Here is a 16,634-nt window from a genome sequence, read left to right as displayed (position 1 = left end):
ACAAACCTCCGGTGAATTTACTAAATTACTCACGATAAACGTTCACAAAAAACATAACAATTATTTTAAGAATTATTGATACAGAACTCCTTTGTGCAATCGAGGTGTCCGATTTTAAAATAGCTTTTCGGTGAAAGCACATTTTGCAATATTCTGAGTAGATAGCCCAGCCATCACGGCTAGCTATTTAGACACCCACCAATTTTAGCCCTGACCAAACTCCGATTTACTATTAGAAAAGTTTGATTACCTTTGGTGTTCTTCGTCAGAATGCACTCCCAGGACTGCTACTTCAATAACAAATGTTGGTTTGGTCCCAAATAATCCATTGTTATATCCAAATAGCGGCGTTTTGTTCGTGCGTTCAAGACACTATCCGAAGTGTAAATAAGGGTCACGAGCATGGCGCATTTCGTGACAAAAGATTTCAAAATATTCCATTACCGTACTTCGAAGCATGTCAACCGCTGTTTAAAATCAATTTTTATGCAATTTTTCTCGTAAAAAAGCGATAATATTCCGACCGGGAGCGGTGGTTTTCGTTGAAAGATAAAACATGGAGTCCCCTCGTGCACGCGCCTGAGTCTCACAGTACTGTAACCAGCCACTATCCAAACGCGCTACTTTTTTTCAGCCAGAGCCTGCAAAGCCACGATTCAGCTTTTTGCCGCCTTCTGAGAGCCCATGGGAGCCGTAGGAAGTGTCACGTAACAGCAGAGATCCCCTGTAATGGATAGAGATAATCAAGAAGGGCAAGAAATTGTCAGACAGGGCACTTCCTGCATGGAATCTTCTCAGGTTTTGGCCTGCCAAATGAGTTCTGTTATACTCACAGACACCATTCAAACAGTTTTAGAAACTTTGGAGTGTTTTCTATCCAAAGCTAATACTTATATGCATATTCTCGTTTCTGGGCAGGAGTAATAATCAGATTAAATCGGGTACGTTTTTTATCCGGCCGTGAAAATACTGCCCCCTAGCCATAACAGGTTAAAACTCGTTTTTCAACCACTCCTCAAATTTCTTGTTGACAAACTATAGTTTTGGCAAGTCGGTGAGATATCTACTTTGTGCATGACACAAGTAATTTTTCCAACAATTATTTACAGACAGATTATTTCACTTATAATTGTCACGTTTGTCGCCGGTTAAGGAGGACCAAAACGCAGCAGGAATGTTGACGCTCATCTTGTGTATTTATTTACCAACTAAGTGAACATCAAAACAACAAAACGAAAACGAACTTACGAACACCAAAACAGTCTTGAAAGGCACACTCAGCAAAACAAGAAACAATCTCCCACAAACAGACAGACAAACACACCCAACTAATATAGGACCTCCAATCAAAGGCAACACCACACAGCTGCCTTCAATTGGAAGTCCACCCCAATTAACTCTACATAGAAACAGACTAACTAGACTAAACATAGAATTACATAAACATAGATCATAAACCAAAAACCCGGAAATACTCAATCAAACGCCCTTTTTACCAAAACACCACCCCGAACCACATAAAACAAATACCCTCTGCCACGTCCTGACCAAACTACAATAACAATTAACCCTTATACTGGCCAGGACGTGACAATAATTCACTGTATCACAATTCCAGTGGGTCAGAAGTTTACATACACTAAGTTGACTGTGCCTTTAAACAGCTTGCAAAATTCCAGAAAATTATGTCATGGCTTTAGAAGCTTCTGATAGGCTATATTGACATCATTTGAGTCAATTGGAGGTGTACCTGTGGATGTATTTCAAGGCCTACCTTCAAACTCAGTGCCTCTTTGCTTGACATCATGGGAAAATCCCCAAAAATCAGCTAAGACCTCAGAAACAATTATAGTCTCCACAAGTCTGGTTCATCCTTGGGAGCAATTTCCAAATACCAGAAGGTACCACGTTCATCTGTACAAACAATAGTACGCATGAATAAACACCATGGGACCGCACAAGCGGTCATACAGCTCAGGAAGGAGACACGTTCTGTCTCCTAGAGATGAATGTACTTTGGTGTGAAAAGTGAAAATCATCTATATCCAGTATCTATATCCACAGTAAAACGAGTCCTATATCGACATAACCTGAATGGCCGCTCAGCAAGGAAGAAGCCACTGCTCCAAAACTGCCATAAAAAAGCCAGACTACGGTTTGCAACTGCACATGGGGACAAATATCGTACTTTTTGGAGAAATGTCCTCTGGTCTGATGAAACAAAAATAGAACTGTTTGGCCATAAGGGCCATCTTTATGTTAGGAGGAAAAAGGGGGAGGCTTGCAAGCCAAAGAACACCCTCCCAACCGTGAAGCACAGGGGTGGCAGCATCATGTTGTAGGGGTGCTTTGCTGCAGGAGGGACTGGTGCACTTCACAAAATAGATGGCATCACGTGGAATGAAAATTATGTGGATATATTGAAGCAACATCTCAAGACATCAGTCAGGAAGTTAAAGCTTGGTCGCAAATTGGTCTTCCAAAGGGACAATGACCCCAAGCCTACTTCCAAAGTTGTGGCAAAATGGCGTAAGGACAACAAAGTCAAGGTATTGGAGTGGCCATCACAAAGCCCTGACCTCAATCTTATCAAAAATGTGTGGGCTGAACTGAAAAGCATGTGCGAGCAAGGAGGCCTACAAACCTGACTCAGTTACACTAGCTCGGTCAGGAGGAATGGGCCAAAATTCACCCAACTTATTGTGCGAAGCTTGTGGAGGGCTACCCGAAACGATTGATCCAAGTTACACAATTTGATGGCAATGCTACCAAATACTAATTGAGTGTATGTAAACTTCTGACCGACTGTAAATGTGATGCAATAAATAAAAGCTGAAATAAATCATTCTCTCTACTATTATTCTGACATTTCACATTCTTAAAATAAAGGTGGTCCTAACTGACCTAAGACAGGTGTCACGTCCTGGCCAGTATAAGGGTTAATTGTTATTGTAGTTTGGTCAGGACGTGGCAGAGGGTATTTGTTATATGTGGTTCGGGGTGGTGTTTTGGTAAAAGGGCGTTTGATTTAGTATTTCCGGGTTTTTGGTTTATGATCTATGTTTATGTAATTCTATGTTTAGTCTAGGTAGTCTGTTTCTATGTAGAGTTAATTGGGGTGGACTTCCAATTGAAGGCAGCTGTGTGGTGTTGCCTTTGATTGGAAGTCCTATATTAGTTGGGTGTGTTTGTCTGTGTGTTTGTGGGAGATTGTTTCTTGTTTTGCCGAGTGAGCCTTTCAAGACTGTGTCGTTGTTTGTAAGTTCGTTTCGTTTTGTTGTTTTGGTGTTCATTTAGTTTGTAAATAAATACACAAGATGAGCATCAACATTCCTGCTGCGTTTTGGTCCTCCTTAACCAACGACGACCGTGACAACAGGGAATTTTTACTAGGATTAAATGTCAGGAATTGTTTAATACTGAGTTTAAATGTGTTTGGCTAAGGTGTATGTAAACTTCCGACTTAATATGCATCCTTTCAAACACACCGTTCTCATTAACCTGTGGTTAGTTATTCACAATTTTCGATGAACAAGTTTTTTTATGTAAATGGCTAAATAAAGTGCAAAATTACTGATTATTATATTATTTGTGCCCTGGTCCTATAACAGCTCTTTGTCACTTCCCACGAGCTGGGTTGTGACAAAAACTGACACTCATTCTTATGTTCAATAAATGTGTCATATGGTGTATGTGTGGCAGGCTTAATAAGATGGCAAAAAACAACATTTGAAAGTGCGCTGACCCTGGTGCTAGAGGGGGTACGCAGCTGGAGGAGGAATGTTTGAAGGGGTACGGCGCTATAAAAAGTTTGGGAACCACTGCACTAGGGGATAGTGCAAATGGGATAAAATCTTTGCTACAGCAAATCAAATATTTGAAAAGAATCAGCTTGCCTTGGTTTTCTGTTTGATGTCTAATCAGAAGGATTAGCCATAGAAGCCCTTTTGTGATTAGGTCATGCACATTTAAAAATATTTGATTATTTATATCATGTAACTGGCGTCTCGCTCCCCCTCCCCCTCGGTCAATTCCTTTCTTTGACTCTCTCTTTCTCTCTCTTTTCATCTATTTATCTCTCACTCCCTCTCCCTGTCTCCCCTGCCTCCCCTCCCTTTCTCGCTCCCTCTCTCTCAGTGTGGGGGCCAGATAAATGGAGGGGACATTGTGGTGTTTGCGTCACGGGCAGGCCACGGCCTGGTGTGGCACCCTCAATGCTTTGTGTGCAGCATGTGTGAGGAGCTCCTGGTGGACCTCATCTACTTTCACCAGGAAGGGAAGATCTACTGCGGCCGGCACCATTCAGAGATGCTCAAACCCCGCTGCTGTGCCTGCGATGAGGTGAACCCGGCTGGGCTTAGAGGTCTGGGGTGGTGGGAGGGTTGGCTGGGTTAGCTGGAGCTCAGAAGGTTGAGATGGGGTTTAAGGTGGTGGGAAGTTGGGAGGAGCTGGAGCTTGAGCTCAGAAGGGTGAGATTGGGTTTTACAGGGTAAAGAGTGTTGAGGGATCTCATCCGTCCTTCCACATCTCAGTTATCCAGCTCTGCAGAAGTTTTGCTCCGTTTGACTGAGTCTTATTTCTGCTAATGCTAAGATGCGTGCAAGTCCAGAATCTGTCACCGCTTGGTGTCTATCTCTCTCCTTCTCTGGTGTTCTATGGTTTGACAGTCTGATCTCTGTCTCTCCTGCAAATTATATTTCATTGTCTTTGCTGATGAGCTTGGTGTCTCTCTAATAGCTTTAGATGATCTTTGCTGATTATTATCTGTGCTCTCTCTCTCTCTCTGTCTGTCTGTCTGTCTGTCTGTCTGTCTGTCTGTCTGTCTGTCTGTCTGTCTGTCTGTCTGTCTGTCTGTCTGTCTGTCTGTCTGTCTGTCTGTCTGTCTGTCTGTCTGTCTGTCTCTCTCTCTCTCACTCTCTTTTTTTAGATTATCTTTGCTGATGAGTGCACAGAGGCAGAGGGCAGGCACTGGCACATGAAGCACTTCTGCTGCTATGAGTGTGAGGCTCCGCTGGGTGGCCAGCGCTACATCATGAAGGATGGACGTCCACACTGCTGCCACTGCTTTGAGTCCCTGTATGCAGAGTACTGCGACGCCTGCGGTGAACACATAGGTACATGGTTCTAGATGTTTCCTAAACACGATTTATACATGTTTACTGCGCTCTTCTCTTTCTTTCTATTGATTAATATCAGATCATACATTTAGACATGGAAATAGATAAATAATGCAAAGATTCTCTTCTACAAAACGCACCTGCATCCTTTTCCTGTTTTTCTATCTTTCCCTCTGTCTCTGCCACTCTCTCCATTGCTGTTCATCTCCCGCCATCTCACTCACTCTCTTGTTAACTTTATATCCATCCCTGTTTTTCTTTATATGATTTCTTCCCTTGCTCTGTTCACCCTTTCTTTGTCTCTGTGTCTCTTTACATGTATCTTACCCCCTGTCCTCCAGCCTCTCTCTTTGACTGTGTTGTTCCCACACATTATCAATCTCACTTTGTCTTTCTCTGTGTCATTACCACCATCTCTCCATGTCTCAACTAATTTCATGATTGACATGTTTTTCGTTTGACAAAACACAATGGAGTCATTCAAGGACCCTGTAGTCGTTAAGAGAGAATAGTCATACAATCTGAGATAGAAATCCATAGCTTCAAGCATTCATGACTAAAGCTTATAATAGAAAACATTACATACCAATTTACAGTAGAAGCCATTTGGAAAGCAGCTGTCACTCGATAGCAGAACAGAACAGTCAGAGCCCTGTGCATCATTCAGCTGTGCTAAGACATGGCTGGCTAGGGAAATGAAGGTGGTTATTATCTGCTGCCCAGAATCCAGTTAGACAGGGGGAAGCTATGAGCCATTCAGACCCAGAGGATGCCATGTTGTGTCCAGATGGACCATGTGAAATATTATTAGTTCCCTTGGTTTAGGAGGAGGGCTTTCTATAAATGTATTTTTAAATTATTATACAGACCGCATAATCCCAGTTTTGGGTAAAATCACAATATCATTCACCTTCTGGGAAATAAAACAGAGTGTTTGTCCTGTATTTAATTTCTTCTTCCAGTAAATAACATTAAAATATTTTGCAGGCTCATATTTTACAGATTAGCTGTTGTCTTACTGAGGAGTGATACAGTCTCTCACTGTAGACAATGGGTTCATTAGACTCAGTATGTGATATCCCGACACTGACACCTTATTAGTAATAAGTAGTAGTATTATTTCTAATTGTGAAATGGCTAGCTAGTTAGCGGGGTGCACGCTAGCAACGTTTCAATCTGTGAAGTCACTCACTCTGAGACCTTGAAGTAGTTGTATCCCTTGCTCTGCAAGGGCTGTGGCTTTTGTGGAGCGATAGGTAACGATGCTTCGAGGGTGTCAGTTGTTGATGTGTGCAGAGAGTCCCTGGTTCGTACTATAAGGGCGAGACCCAGATGGAGACACAGGAGGCAGAGTCCAAGATGTTTATTAACAATCCAAAAGGGGTAGGCAAGAGAATGGTTGTGGACAGGCAAAAGGTCAAAACCAGTTCAGAGTTCCAGAGGTACAGAATGGCAGGCAGGCTCAAGGTCAGGGCAGGCAGAATGGTCAGACAGGCATGGAGTCCAGAAAATGGAGTCCAGAAAAACAGGCAAAGGTCAAACCGAGAGGACTAGTAAAAGAGAATAGAAAAGCAGGAGCACGGGAAAAACACGCTGGTTGACTTGAACATACAAGACAAACTGGCACAGAGAGACAGGAAACACAGGGATAAATACACCAGGGAAAATAAGCGACACCTGGAGGGGGTGGAGACAATCAGAAGGACAGGTGAAAGAGATCAGGGCGTGACAGTTCGAGGCCAGGTTGGAGCGAGGAGAGGGATGGAAGCAATACTGTTACATTGATGCTGTTGACCCGGATCACTGGTTGCTGCGGAAAAGGAGGAGGTCAACAGGGGGGTGAGTGTAACTGGAGTGAAATGGCTAGCTAGTTAGCGTGGTGCGCACTAGTAGCGTATCAATCGGTGACGTCACTCGCTCTGAGACCTTGAAGTAGTTGTTTCCCTTGCTCAGCAAGGGTCGCGGCTTTTGTGGAACGATAGGTAACGATGCTTTGTGGGTCGCAGTTGTTGACCTGTGCAGAGGGCCCTGGTTCAAGCCCAGGTAGGGGCGTTGAGAGGGACGGAAGCAACACTGTTACACAATAACAGGATCTAATCCTCTCCCCAGGCATTGACCAGGGCCAGATGACGTATGATGGGCAGCATTGGCACGCCACAGAGGAGTGTTTCTGCTGTGCCCGCTGTAAGCGTTCCCTCCTGGGGCGCCCCTTCCTGCCCAAACAGAGACAGATCTACTGCTCACGCTCCTGCAGCGCCGGACAGGTGAACAACCAGCATTTGACTGAATGTTCAGTTGACCATTGTATAGTATCTGTATTTTATATGTCTTTCAATTATATGTTATAAATTCCATCAATCAGGACCCAGACGAGTCAGACTCATCTGACTCAGCCTTCCAGAGTGCCCGCTCCCGTGAGTCTCACCACAGCATCAAGATTCTAAAACCGGAGCGCCGAAATGCCGAGCAGGAGCGTCGCCAGCCAGCGCCCATGACTGATCGTCTGTCTGTTGAGGTGGACCCCCTGTCTATCCAGATGGACCGTCTGAGCCTTGGCTCTAGCCAGACACCCAGTCGAACACCCAGCCGCACACCCAGTCGCGCCCCCAGCCGCACCCCTAGTCTCAACCAAGTGTGGATGAGCCGGGATGAACCTTACCCCCCAGCCTATGAGACAGCCTACGAGGGCTCCCAGCAGGATGCCTCTCCAACCCCCACATCCCTGCTCCTGGGCCTGTGTAACCCCAGGAAAGGCTACAGCCCTAGCCCCCACAACCCCCTGCCCCCAGCCCAGAGCCCTGTCAACCCAGGAAAAAGGCCTGAGTCCAGGGCTAAAGAGCAGGGCAACACCAAGCGAACGCCCATGGCGGCACTGAGGGGCCAATCCTTCCAGGACAACTGGATCCACCACAGCCAGGACGAGTTCCGCCCACCCAAGCTGAGGACCCAGATGAGCTTCAACGAGGTGTCCAGCCAAGGCCAGGGCTTCCCAGACAAGAGGAGCATCAGCATGCATGGCTTCCAGAGGGACAGCAGGCCCCCCCTGACCAGGACCAGGAAAGCAATGAGCAACGGCATGAGCTTCACAGAGCCCCTCACCCCTCTGGAACAGACCCCCCGAGGATCTATGGAGTCTCTGGCCCTGTCCAATGCTACAGGTACTGTACCCTCTCAACTGAGTTTAGAAGCTAGATTGTAGACAAGGGGCTTTATTTTCAACGGGTGTTAAGCCAGCACAATTGTCAAATGCATGCTCGTTTTGCAATTTCGACCTGTTAAAGCTGGCGCTCTTCTGTTTTCAAACCCTAGCATCAGGATTGGGAATTTACATGTCTTAAATGAGCTAGCTTGCGCTGAGGTGGGAGGGTTGGCAATATCTGAGGTGTATCCTTAAAAACTTGTGCCAAAGTGCAAATTTCAGGTAACGCTGGTCCCCACAACCTAATGAAACATTCTGGCAATGTTTAAAGAACAAATTGGGCCTCCCGAGTGGCGCAGTGCTCTAAGGCACTGCATCACTGTGCCACTGGAGATTCTGAGTTCGAATCCAGGATTTGTCGCAGCCGGCCGTGACTGGGAGACCCATGGGGCAGCGCACAATTGGCCCAGCGTCGTCCGGGTTAGGGGAGAGTTTGGCCAGCAGAGATGTCCTTGTCCCATCGCGTACAAGTTACTTCTGTGCCGGACACAGTGCATGCTGACACAGTCGCCAGGTGTACGGTGTTTCCTCTGACACATTGGTGCTTCTGGGTTAAGTGGGCATTGTGTTAAGAAGCAGTGCAGCTTGGGTAGGTTGTGTTTCGGAGGACACTCGGCTCTCGGCCTTCGCCTCTCACGATTCCATACGGGAGTTGCAAGGATGAGACAAGACTGTAACTAACAATTGGATACCATGAAATTGGGGAGAAAAAAAGGGTAAAAAATGTATTAAAAATAACAAATTAAATGTGTTCTAGGAACATTCTTGCAACATCAGGTGAATGCTTTATGTAAACATTTTATAATCATCAGTACGACTGGACAGTTTGTGTGTTATGAGAACATTTGCCACAACCTATCAAATGTTCTGGGAACTTTCACAGAACCAATTCTGGTTTGCTGGGAAAACATTACAGGTACATTGTGTTATTACATTACCTGGAAACCTATTGAGAATGTTTGGGGAATGTTCTGTGGTGGTTGTTACAGATGTTGTGCACAACATTTTAGTGAATGTTAGGAGAACATACCAATGATATTTCCTTACAAACATTTTTATCATCCTAATGTTAGATAAAACTAGAACTAGAACTTATTGGGAATCTTAGCTAATGTTCTGGGAATGTTCCCGGTTTGCTGGGAAGACTATCATAAAGGGTTTGGCTCATGTGACTGCTTTGAAATAAATCTTAATCACCAAAGCTTTATTAAAAAATCAAGTTTGGGAGCATCCACTTTTATATATCTGGGCTGTTGTGCATTATTTTATCCAGCTACTGTTATTATTTGCATGTATGTAAAAACCCCTTCATGCCAATCATGGAACGAGAGATAGGATGATCCGGTGACACTCGTATTTAAAAACATTTAAGTGAATATCCTATAACAATTTCTTGTTTTCTGTTTTGTTTGATTAAAAAACAAGCCCTTATTGCAGGGGTTCCCAAACTTTTTTGTCCCACGACCCCATTTTGATATCTAAAAATTCTCATGACCCGAACCATGTGAAAAAAAATGATGTAATTAACAGCCTATGTTTACATTTTTAATTGGAGCTAGGCAGTCAGTTGCAAAACAGTCTAACAGTATTTCTGATTGTATTCTGAACTCACCATCATGTACTTTAAATGTGGGGCTATGACAGTCAATTGCAAATTAGTCTGACATAATTTATCTTATCTCACCAGCACTAATGAGATGGGTGTGCTTAATGCATGTCCCGTCGGAGCTTCTCAAAGTCAGGGGGCGTGGTTGATAGTGCACACCTCATCTCTCCTGTCACATCCAACCTGGATCGATATTTGTTTTTGCAGACGAGAGCACTGCAGACGAGAGCACTGAATCAGCGTACCATAAGTTGTAATGCTCGGAGAGAGATGGCACAGTATTCCCTTTGAGTCAGGAACCAAAACTCCTCAATAGTGACGCATGCATGCATTGTCTGCAGAATTCGGGCACATGACAGTGCGATCAGCTGATTGATTTCACTTAAGGGCATGTCAAATGAGCCAGGATCACAGTCAAATGGATTTCGCTGATATGGTGACTCATCTGTATAATGTTTTTGCATTTGCCCTGCCTGCTTGCGTTCTTTTCGTTCAGTTTCCCAAATATGTCTATTACATAGGAAAGGAGACACATGCTCTTTTCATTACACAGACAGTCAACAAAGTCGTTTTCTTTATATCCAGTGTGAATGACAACAGTTCCTCTCGATAACCACCAAGCCTTTGTGTCATTGTAAATAAGAAGTTGTTCTTAACTGACTTGCCTAGGTAAGTAAAGGTTAAATAAAAATAGAACATTGTCATGCTCTGATCCCATACCTCCACATACAGTGCATTCGGAAAGTATTTTCCACATTTTGTTATGTTACAGCCTTATTCTAACATGGATTAAATAAAAAAATGTCATTCTCAATCTACACACAATACACCATAATGACATAATTGTTTATTTTTGCAAATGTATTAAAATATAATACCAGGCATACCTTATTTACATAAGTATTCAGACCCTTTGCTATATGATTCGAAATTGAGCTCTGGTTCATCCTGTTTCCATTGATCATCCTTGAGATGTTTCTACAACTTGATTGGAGCCCACCTGTGGTAAATTCAATTGATTGGACATGATTTGGAAAGGCACATACCTGCCTATATAAGGTCCCACAGTTGACATTGAATGTCAGAGCAAAAACCAAGCCATGAGGTCGAATGAATTGTCCGTAGAGCTCTGAGACAGGATTGTGCCGAGGCACAAATCTGGGGTAGGGTATCAAAACATTTCTGCATCATTGAAGGTCCCCAAGAACACAGTGGCCTCCATCATTCTTAAATGGAAAAAGTTCGGAACCACCAAGACCGTTCTTAGTGCTGGCCGCCTGGCCAAACTGAGTAATCGGGGGAGAAGGGCCTTGGTCAGGGAGGTGACCAAAAACTCAATGGTCACTCTAACAGAGCTTCAGACTTCCTCTGTGGAGATGGGAGAACCTTACAGAAGGACATCCATCTCTGCAGCACTTCACCAATCAAGCTTTTATGGTAGAGTGGCCAGACAGAAGCCACTCTTCAGTAAAAGGCACATGACAGCACTCTTGGAGTTTGCCAAAGGGCACCTAAAGACTCTCTGACCATGAGAAACAAGACTCTCTGGCCCTACAGTGAGCATGGTGGTGGCAGCATAATGCTGTGCGGATATTTTTCAGCGGCAGGGACTGGGAGACTAGTCAGGAATGAGGGAAAGATGAACGGAGCAAAGTACAGAGAGATCCCTGATGAAAACCTGCTCCAGAGCGCTCAGGACCCCAGACTGGTGCGAAGGTTCACCTTCCAACAGGACAACCACCCTAAACACACAGCCAAGACAACGCAGGAGTAGCTTCGGGACAAGTCTCTGAATGTCCCCGCCAGAGCCTGGGCTTGAACCCAATCGAGAGACCTGAAAATAGCTGTGCAGCGACACTTCCCATCCACCTGACAGAGCTTGAGAGGATCTGCAGAAAAAAATGGGAGAAAATCCCGAAATACAGGTGTGCCACACTTGTAGCATCATACCCAAGAAGACTCAAGAATGTAATCGGTGCCAATGATACTTCAACAAAGTACTGAGTAAAGGGTCTGAATACTTGTGATGGGATATTTCAGTTATTTTTGTTTTGCTAAATTTTATAAAAACCTGTTTTGCTTTGTCATCATGGGGTATTGAGTGTAGATTGATGAGGGGGAAAAAACTATTTAATCCATTTTAGAATAAGGCTGTAATGTAACAAAATGTGGAAAAAGTCAAGGGGTCTGAACACTTTCCAAGTGCACTGCTGTTTTGCAAACAGGCATGCGCAATGTAGTTTACAATCGGAGTTACATGCTACATATCTCCAAGTTCGGCGCTCAGCTCTTTTGCCTGCCAGTTGCTCTCAGTGTATCCATTAGAGCTCAGTGGGTGTATCATACAATGCGTCCATATGGCAGAGGGAGACATAACTAGAGTGCAGAGGCCTGCCCGCCATCCTGTGATAGATGGAGCCCCATTTTGTGTCGCCCTCTTGATTGCTAGCTATAGAATCAATTCTTAGTTTCACAGTGTTATCTGACAAAGGTGTTGATGTGAGAGTGTGCCAAGAGTGTGCAAAGCTGTCATCAATGCAAAGGGTGGCTACTTTGAAGAATCTCAAATATAAAATATATTTTGATTTGTTTAACACTTGTTGGGTTACTACATGATTCCATATGTGTTATTTCATAGTGTTGATGTCTTCACTATTATTCTACAATGTAGAAAATAGTAAAAAAAATTAAGAAACACCATTGAATGAGTAGCTGTACAAACTTTTGACTGGTACTGTATGTATATGTATAACCAGGATTTTGGAAATTCTCCTGCTACCCCATTTTCTTATCAGGCGACCACTAGTTTGGGAAACGCTGCCTAATAGGCCCTACTATATTGAAAGCTGGTTCAACAGCAATGAGTCTGGTGTCTTTCTTATCCTGGCCTAGGGTGGCAGGTAGCCTAGCGGTTAAGAGCGTTGGGCCAGTAACCAAAAAGTCGCTGGTTGAATTCCTGAGATGACTTGGTGAAAAAACTGTTGATGTGCCCTTGAGCAAGGCACTTAGACCTTAATGCTCCTGTAAGTTGCTCTGGATAAGAGCGTCTGCTAAATGTATTTCTATTTCCATGCATTAGTCAAGTAGCCTGTTTCTAAATGGTCTACTTGTGAGGCTTTGGCATTATTCACATAGGCCTACCGGCAGTGTATAGGCTCCTCCATTTGGCTTGTATCCACCCCCGCCTCTTGTCCGGTTATCCAACATATGTGCGGCTCCTCCAAACATATGCAAATTATTCAGTCCTATAACAGCAGGCCTAGGTTATATTTTGCTTATTGAGAATGTGCCTCAGACATACAATAATACAATTTACAGGAGTCTAGTATTTTTTATTTGAGGATAAGTGCGATGCGTAAAGGCCTATACTTGATGAAGCCAATTACAACAACGTTGACTGTCAACACTCAAAACATATTGAGCAAAAACGGGATTTTTTTTATTGTTTTACTATTGCTGTTACTCGTAGCCTATGCTATTTAATAAACTGTATCAATCCACAATGGACTAGGAAAATAATATTCGGTGACCACAGCCGAATTGGAGTTGATGACAACGCAAAGACCATCAATAAGCAACAGAACTTGACACAACGGCATGCAGTATTGACCAGTGAGGGGTCAAGGACTCGTCACACCTATCATTTATTTATTGATCAAAACCCAGTCCTTTCGAGCCACTGTCAGCTACTGAGCTTATAATTCCCGCAGTGAAAATAGTCAAACATTTCTGACAAACCCCCTAACCTATAACCCTCCCCCAGCACTAAGATTTACCATTGCAATAGGTTTGTTAAAATAGAGCCCTAAGTGTCAATCATTTTCTAACATTTCTATGTCAAGATGTAATATGATAATAGGGATCATGATTGATCATTTAATACCTTCAGTATCTATATACATAAATAACCTGTGTGTGTATCTTTCCCAGGTAACTCACTGGATGGGGTAAGTAAGCGTCAAGAGCACCTGTCCCGATACTCCATGCCAGACCTTAGTAAGGACTCTGGGATGAATGTGTCTGAGAAGAGTAACATTGGCACACTGGGTTCCTCTGTCCAATTCCGCAGCTCTGAGTCCCTGACCTCTCGGCCCTACGGGTACCTGAATGCGCCTGTGCAGGTGGGGTACCCCCTGGGGTACTGGGATTCCCCCCAGCCCCTGGCCTTTAAGGGTACAGGTCGCGTGGGCCTAATGGGGAGTAGTGGTAACCTCCGCATGACCCCCATGAGTGAGAGGATCCCTCGTCGTCGGCCGAATGGGCCAGAGCCCATACAGCAACAACAACCAACACAATCACGGCGACGCAAACACCGTGGCAATGGTAATGATGGAAACGGCAACCACCGCAGCAGCGGTCGCCACTACCAGCGTTCTCAACGCTCACGCTCTGACAATGCCCTCCACCTGGCGGCCGACCGGGGAAGTCATATGATGGAACCCCCGCACCGTCGTGTTCAGGAGGACTATGACCGTTTCCCCGCCGGCCGTACCGCCCGAGACCTGTTTGGGGTGGAGGGCATAGGCGGGTACAGACAGCAGCCTTACCGACCCTGCCCCCGCACCACCTCAGACCTCACCCTGCACAATGCAGCAGGGGGTGGGGGGATGCAGACGCTGGGCCTTGGGGGACCACACTTGGGTGGGGAGGGATACGGGGAGGGGGCGGACCCCTGGTGCTCCAGCTGCTCCTCATCCTCTGAGTCTGAAGAAGACGAGGGGTACTTCCTGGGTGAGCCCATCCCCAGACCTGTCCAGCTACGTTACCTCCACAATGAGGAGCTGCGCCACAGATACAGCCCTACAGGGATGGGAGGGATGGGGGGCCACCATGGACCCATACATGGACCCCTACATGGACCCCTACATGGAGGAAACCAAGGGCAGCTGCACGGACAGCTCCACATGCGCCAGAGGAGGAAGAGCAAGAACTGCATCATCTCATAGAGAGAGTTAGGGATGGTGAGAAAGGAGAGAGAGGGAGTGGGAGGGAGACAGAGAAAGAGAAAGTGAGAAAGGAAGGAGAGGGAGTGGGAGGGGGAGAGAGAAAGGGGGGAGAGAGAGTATATGAAAGAGTGATTGTGTGTGTGTCAAAGAGAGGCCTATATATATTTGATGTGTGTGAGTTACACAACTAGCTCTATGTGGTGTGGGGGGCTCATACGCCTACACAGTATGAGCTAATCAGGACAAGAAGCCTGCAATGGACTGGCTTCTTAAACAACCGCAATGTTTACAATAACTGGAGTCAGGTGACTAACAATTGGGAAAAACATCACATTTGTATTGTTAACCGTTTATTATTATATAGCCCAAGAAAGGTTACGGCATTTGATTGATAAACAGAGTGTGTGCGTGTGCGTGTGCGTGTGCGTGCGTGTGTGTGTGTGTGTGTGTGTGTGTGTGTGTGTGTGTGTGTGTGTGTGTGTGTGTGTGTGTGTGTGTGTGTGTGTGTGTGTGTGTGTGTGTGTGTGGTCCTTCCACAGATACATAACAGAAATATGGGACTTATTCATAACATTTTACCACTGTAGTAAATTTACCAGCTGTTATTTAAAACCAGTTTAAACATTTATAGAAATTGGATTTATGCATGCATAATGTTCAGTATGTCAACAAGGCATACAAATAATACAGCAAATAATTGCAATTCATGCTGGAATTTAGCAACTATTTAGCATTATTTTTCTGTCTTGAAACCGACAAGGGGTAAATTCACCATGTCTGTAAAGTTTAATGAATACTCCTAAATGACTCAGTTTCAAGTAAGTATTGGTACACAACTCCAAGAGCACTAATGGCTGAAGTGCTCACATATTTTATGTACCTACTGGACCTTGGAAAACCACCTGAGTGGACCTTCCCATAGCATTGACCAACCAATGACTTATAATCAGTCCATCACTTACTAAGAAGAACCAAAAACTGCCTGGCAAACACCACAGCCCTCCAAAACCAGTCAGCTGGAAGTGTGATTGTGGACGATGTGTGCTAGATAGATGCCATACAGTGTTGTCGTTTACCTCAGTGGAAACCAAGAGCTGCTGGATCTACAGTACAGTTGGCTAGCAGATCGTGTTATCACCCTGTATAAATAGCCTGTTGAACCTAACTACACTGCCCTGCTCTCCATGCTTACCAAGGACAGCTCTAGCCTATGCTCCTTGGCCATTCAGGCACAGTAACGTCCCGTATAGTCCCGTTTTCTCCCGCAACATGCTTTGTTTTTCAACGTTATAATATTACTACTAGATAAAACAAATAATAACATAGTAATACCTGTTAAATGTATATAACAGTAAAATAAGTGTTATTTAAGTTTTGGATGTAGTAATGTAAATGTTCTGTACATAATGGTCCTAAATATTTATATATATTTTGTAACTACAGAACCATTATTTGTATAACATGATGTAGAGATAGAAAAGGCTTGCATGTTTATTTGTTGATGTTGTGTCATATTGGAATTAAAGTGGATTTCAATGAACAATGGAAATGTCACATCTTTTGGTGACACTATAACAATAGCCATGTTTAATAGGCCATTATAAACATTTATAAGTGTATATAAATGCTGTAATGCTGCTTGTTCCAGATTTCTGTGGTTGGTTCGAGCTGGAATCCCATGTTGTTTTGGTTGACTGACAGTCTCCGTTCCTCCGGACATCGCTCCAAATACTGGTGTGGAAATACGATCTGTTCATTACCAGTCT

The 16,634-nt window shown here is 44.4% G+C and overlaps 1 protein-coding gene across 2 annotated transcripts in view; it reads left to right on the top strand.

The window, feature by feature from the left end:
- The window catches only part of LOC106571867 (prickle-like protein 2), a 113,832-nt gene extending 97,404 nt beyond the window's left edge, over positions 1–16,428 (top strand). For both annotated transcript variants that reach the window (XM_014145381.2, XM_014145380.2), the window contains exons 5-9: positions 4,138–4,341; positions 4,928–5,114; positions 7,227–7,381; positions 7,480–8,275; positions 13,853–16,428. In XM_014145381.2, the coding sequence (XP_014000856.2) occupies positions 4,138–4,341; positions 4,928–5,114; positions 7,227–7,381; positions 7,480–8,275; positions 13,853–14,868 (2,358 nt within the window). In that variant the 3' untranslated portion in view covers positions 14,869–16,428. The remainder of the gene's footprint in view (positions 1–4,137; positions 4,342–4,927; positions 5,115–7,226; positions 7,382–7,479; positions 8,276–13,852) is intronic.
- Positions 16,429–16,634: the final 206 nt, after the last annotated feature.

Source organism: Salmo salar, chromosome ssa15 (assembly GCF_905237065.1).
Source record: "Salmo salar chromosome ssa15, Ssal_v3.1, whole genome shotgun sequence".
In the NCBI taxonomy this organism is placed as follows: domain Eukaryota; kingdom Metazoa; phylum Chordata; class Actinopteri; order Salmoniformes; family Salmonidae; genus Salmo; species Salmo salar.
Note: the sequence above shows the minus strand (reverse complement) of the source record. Positions and strands in the feature narration are given on the sequence as shown.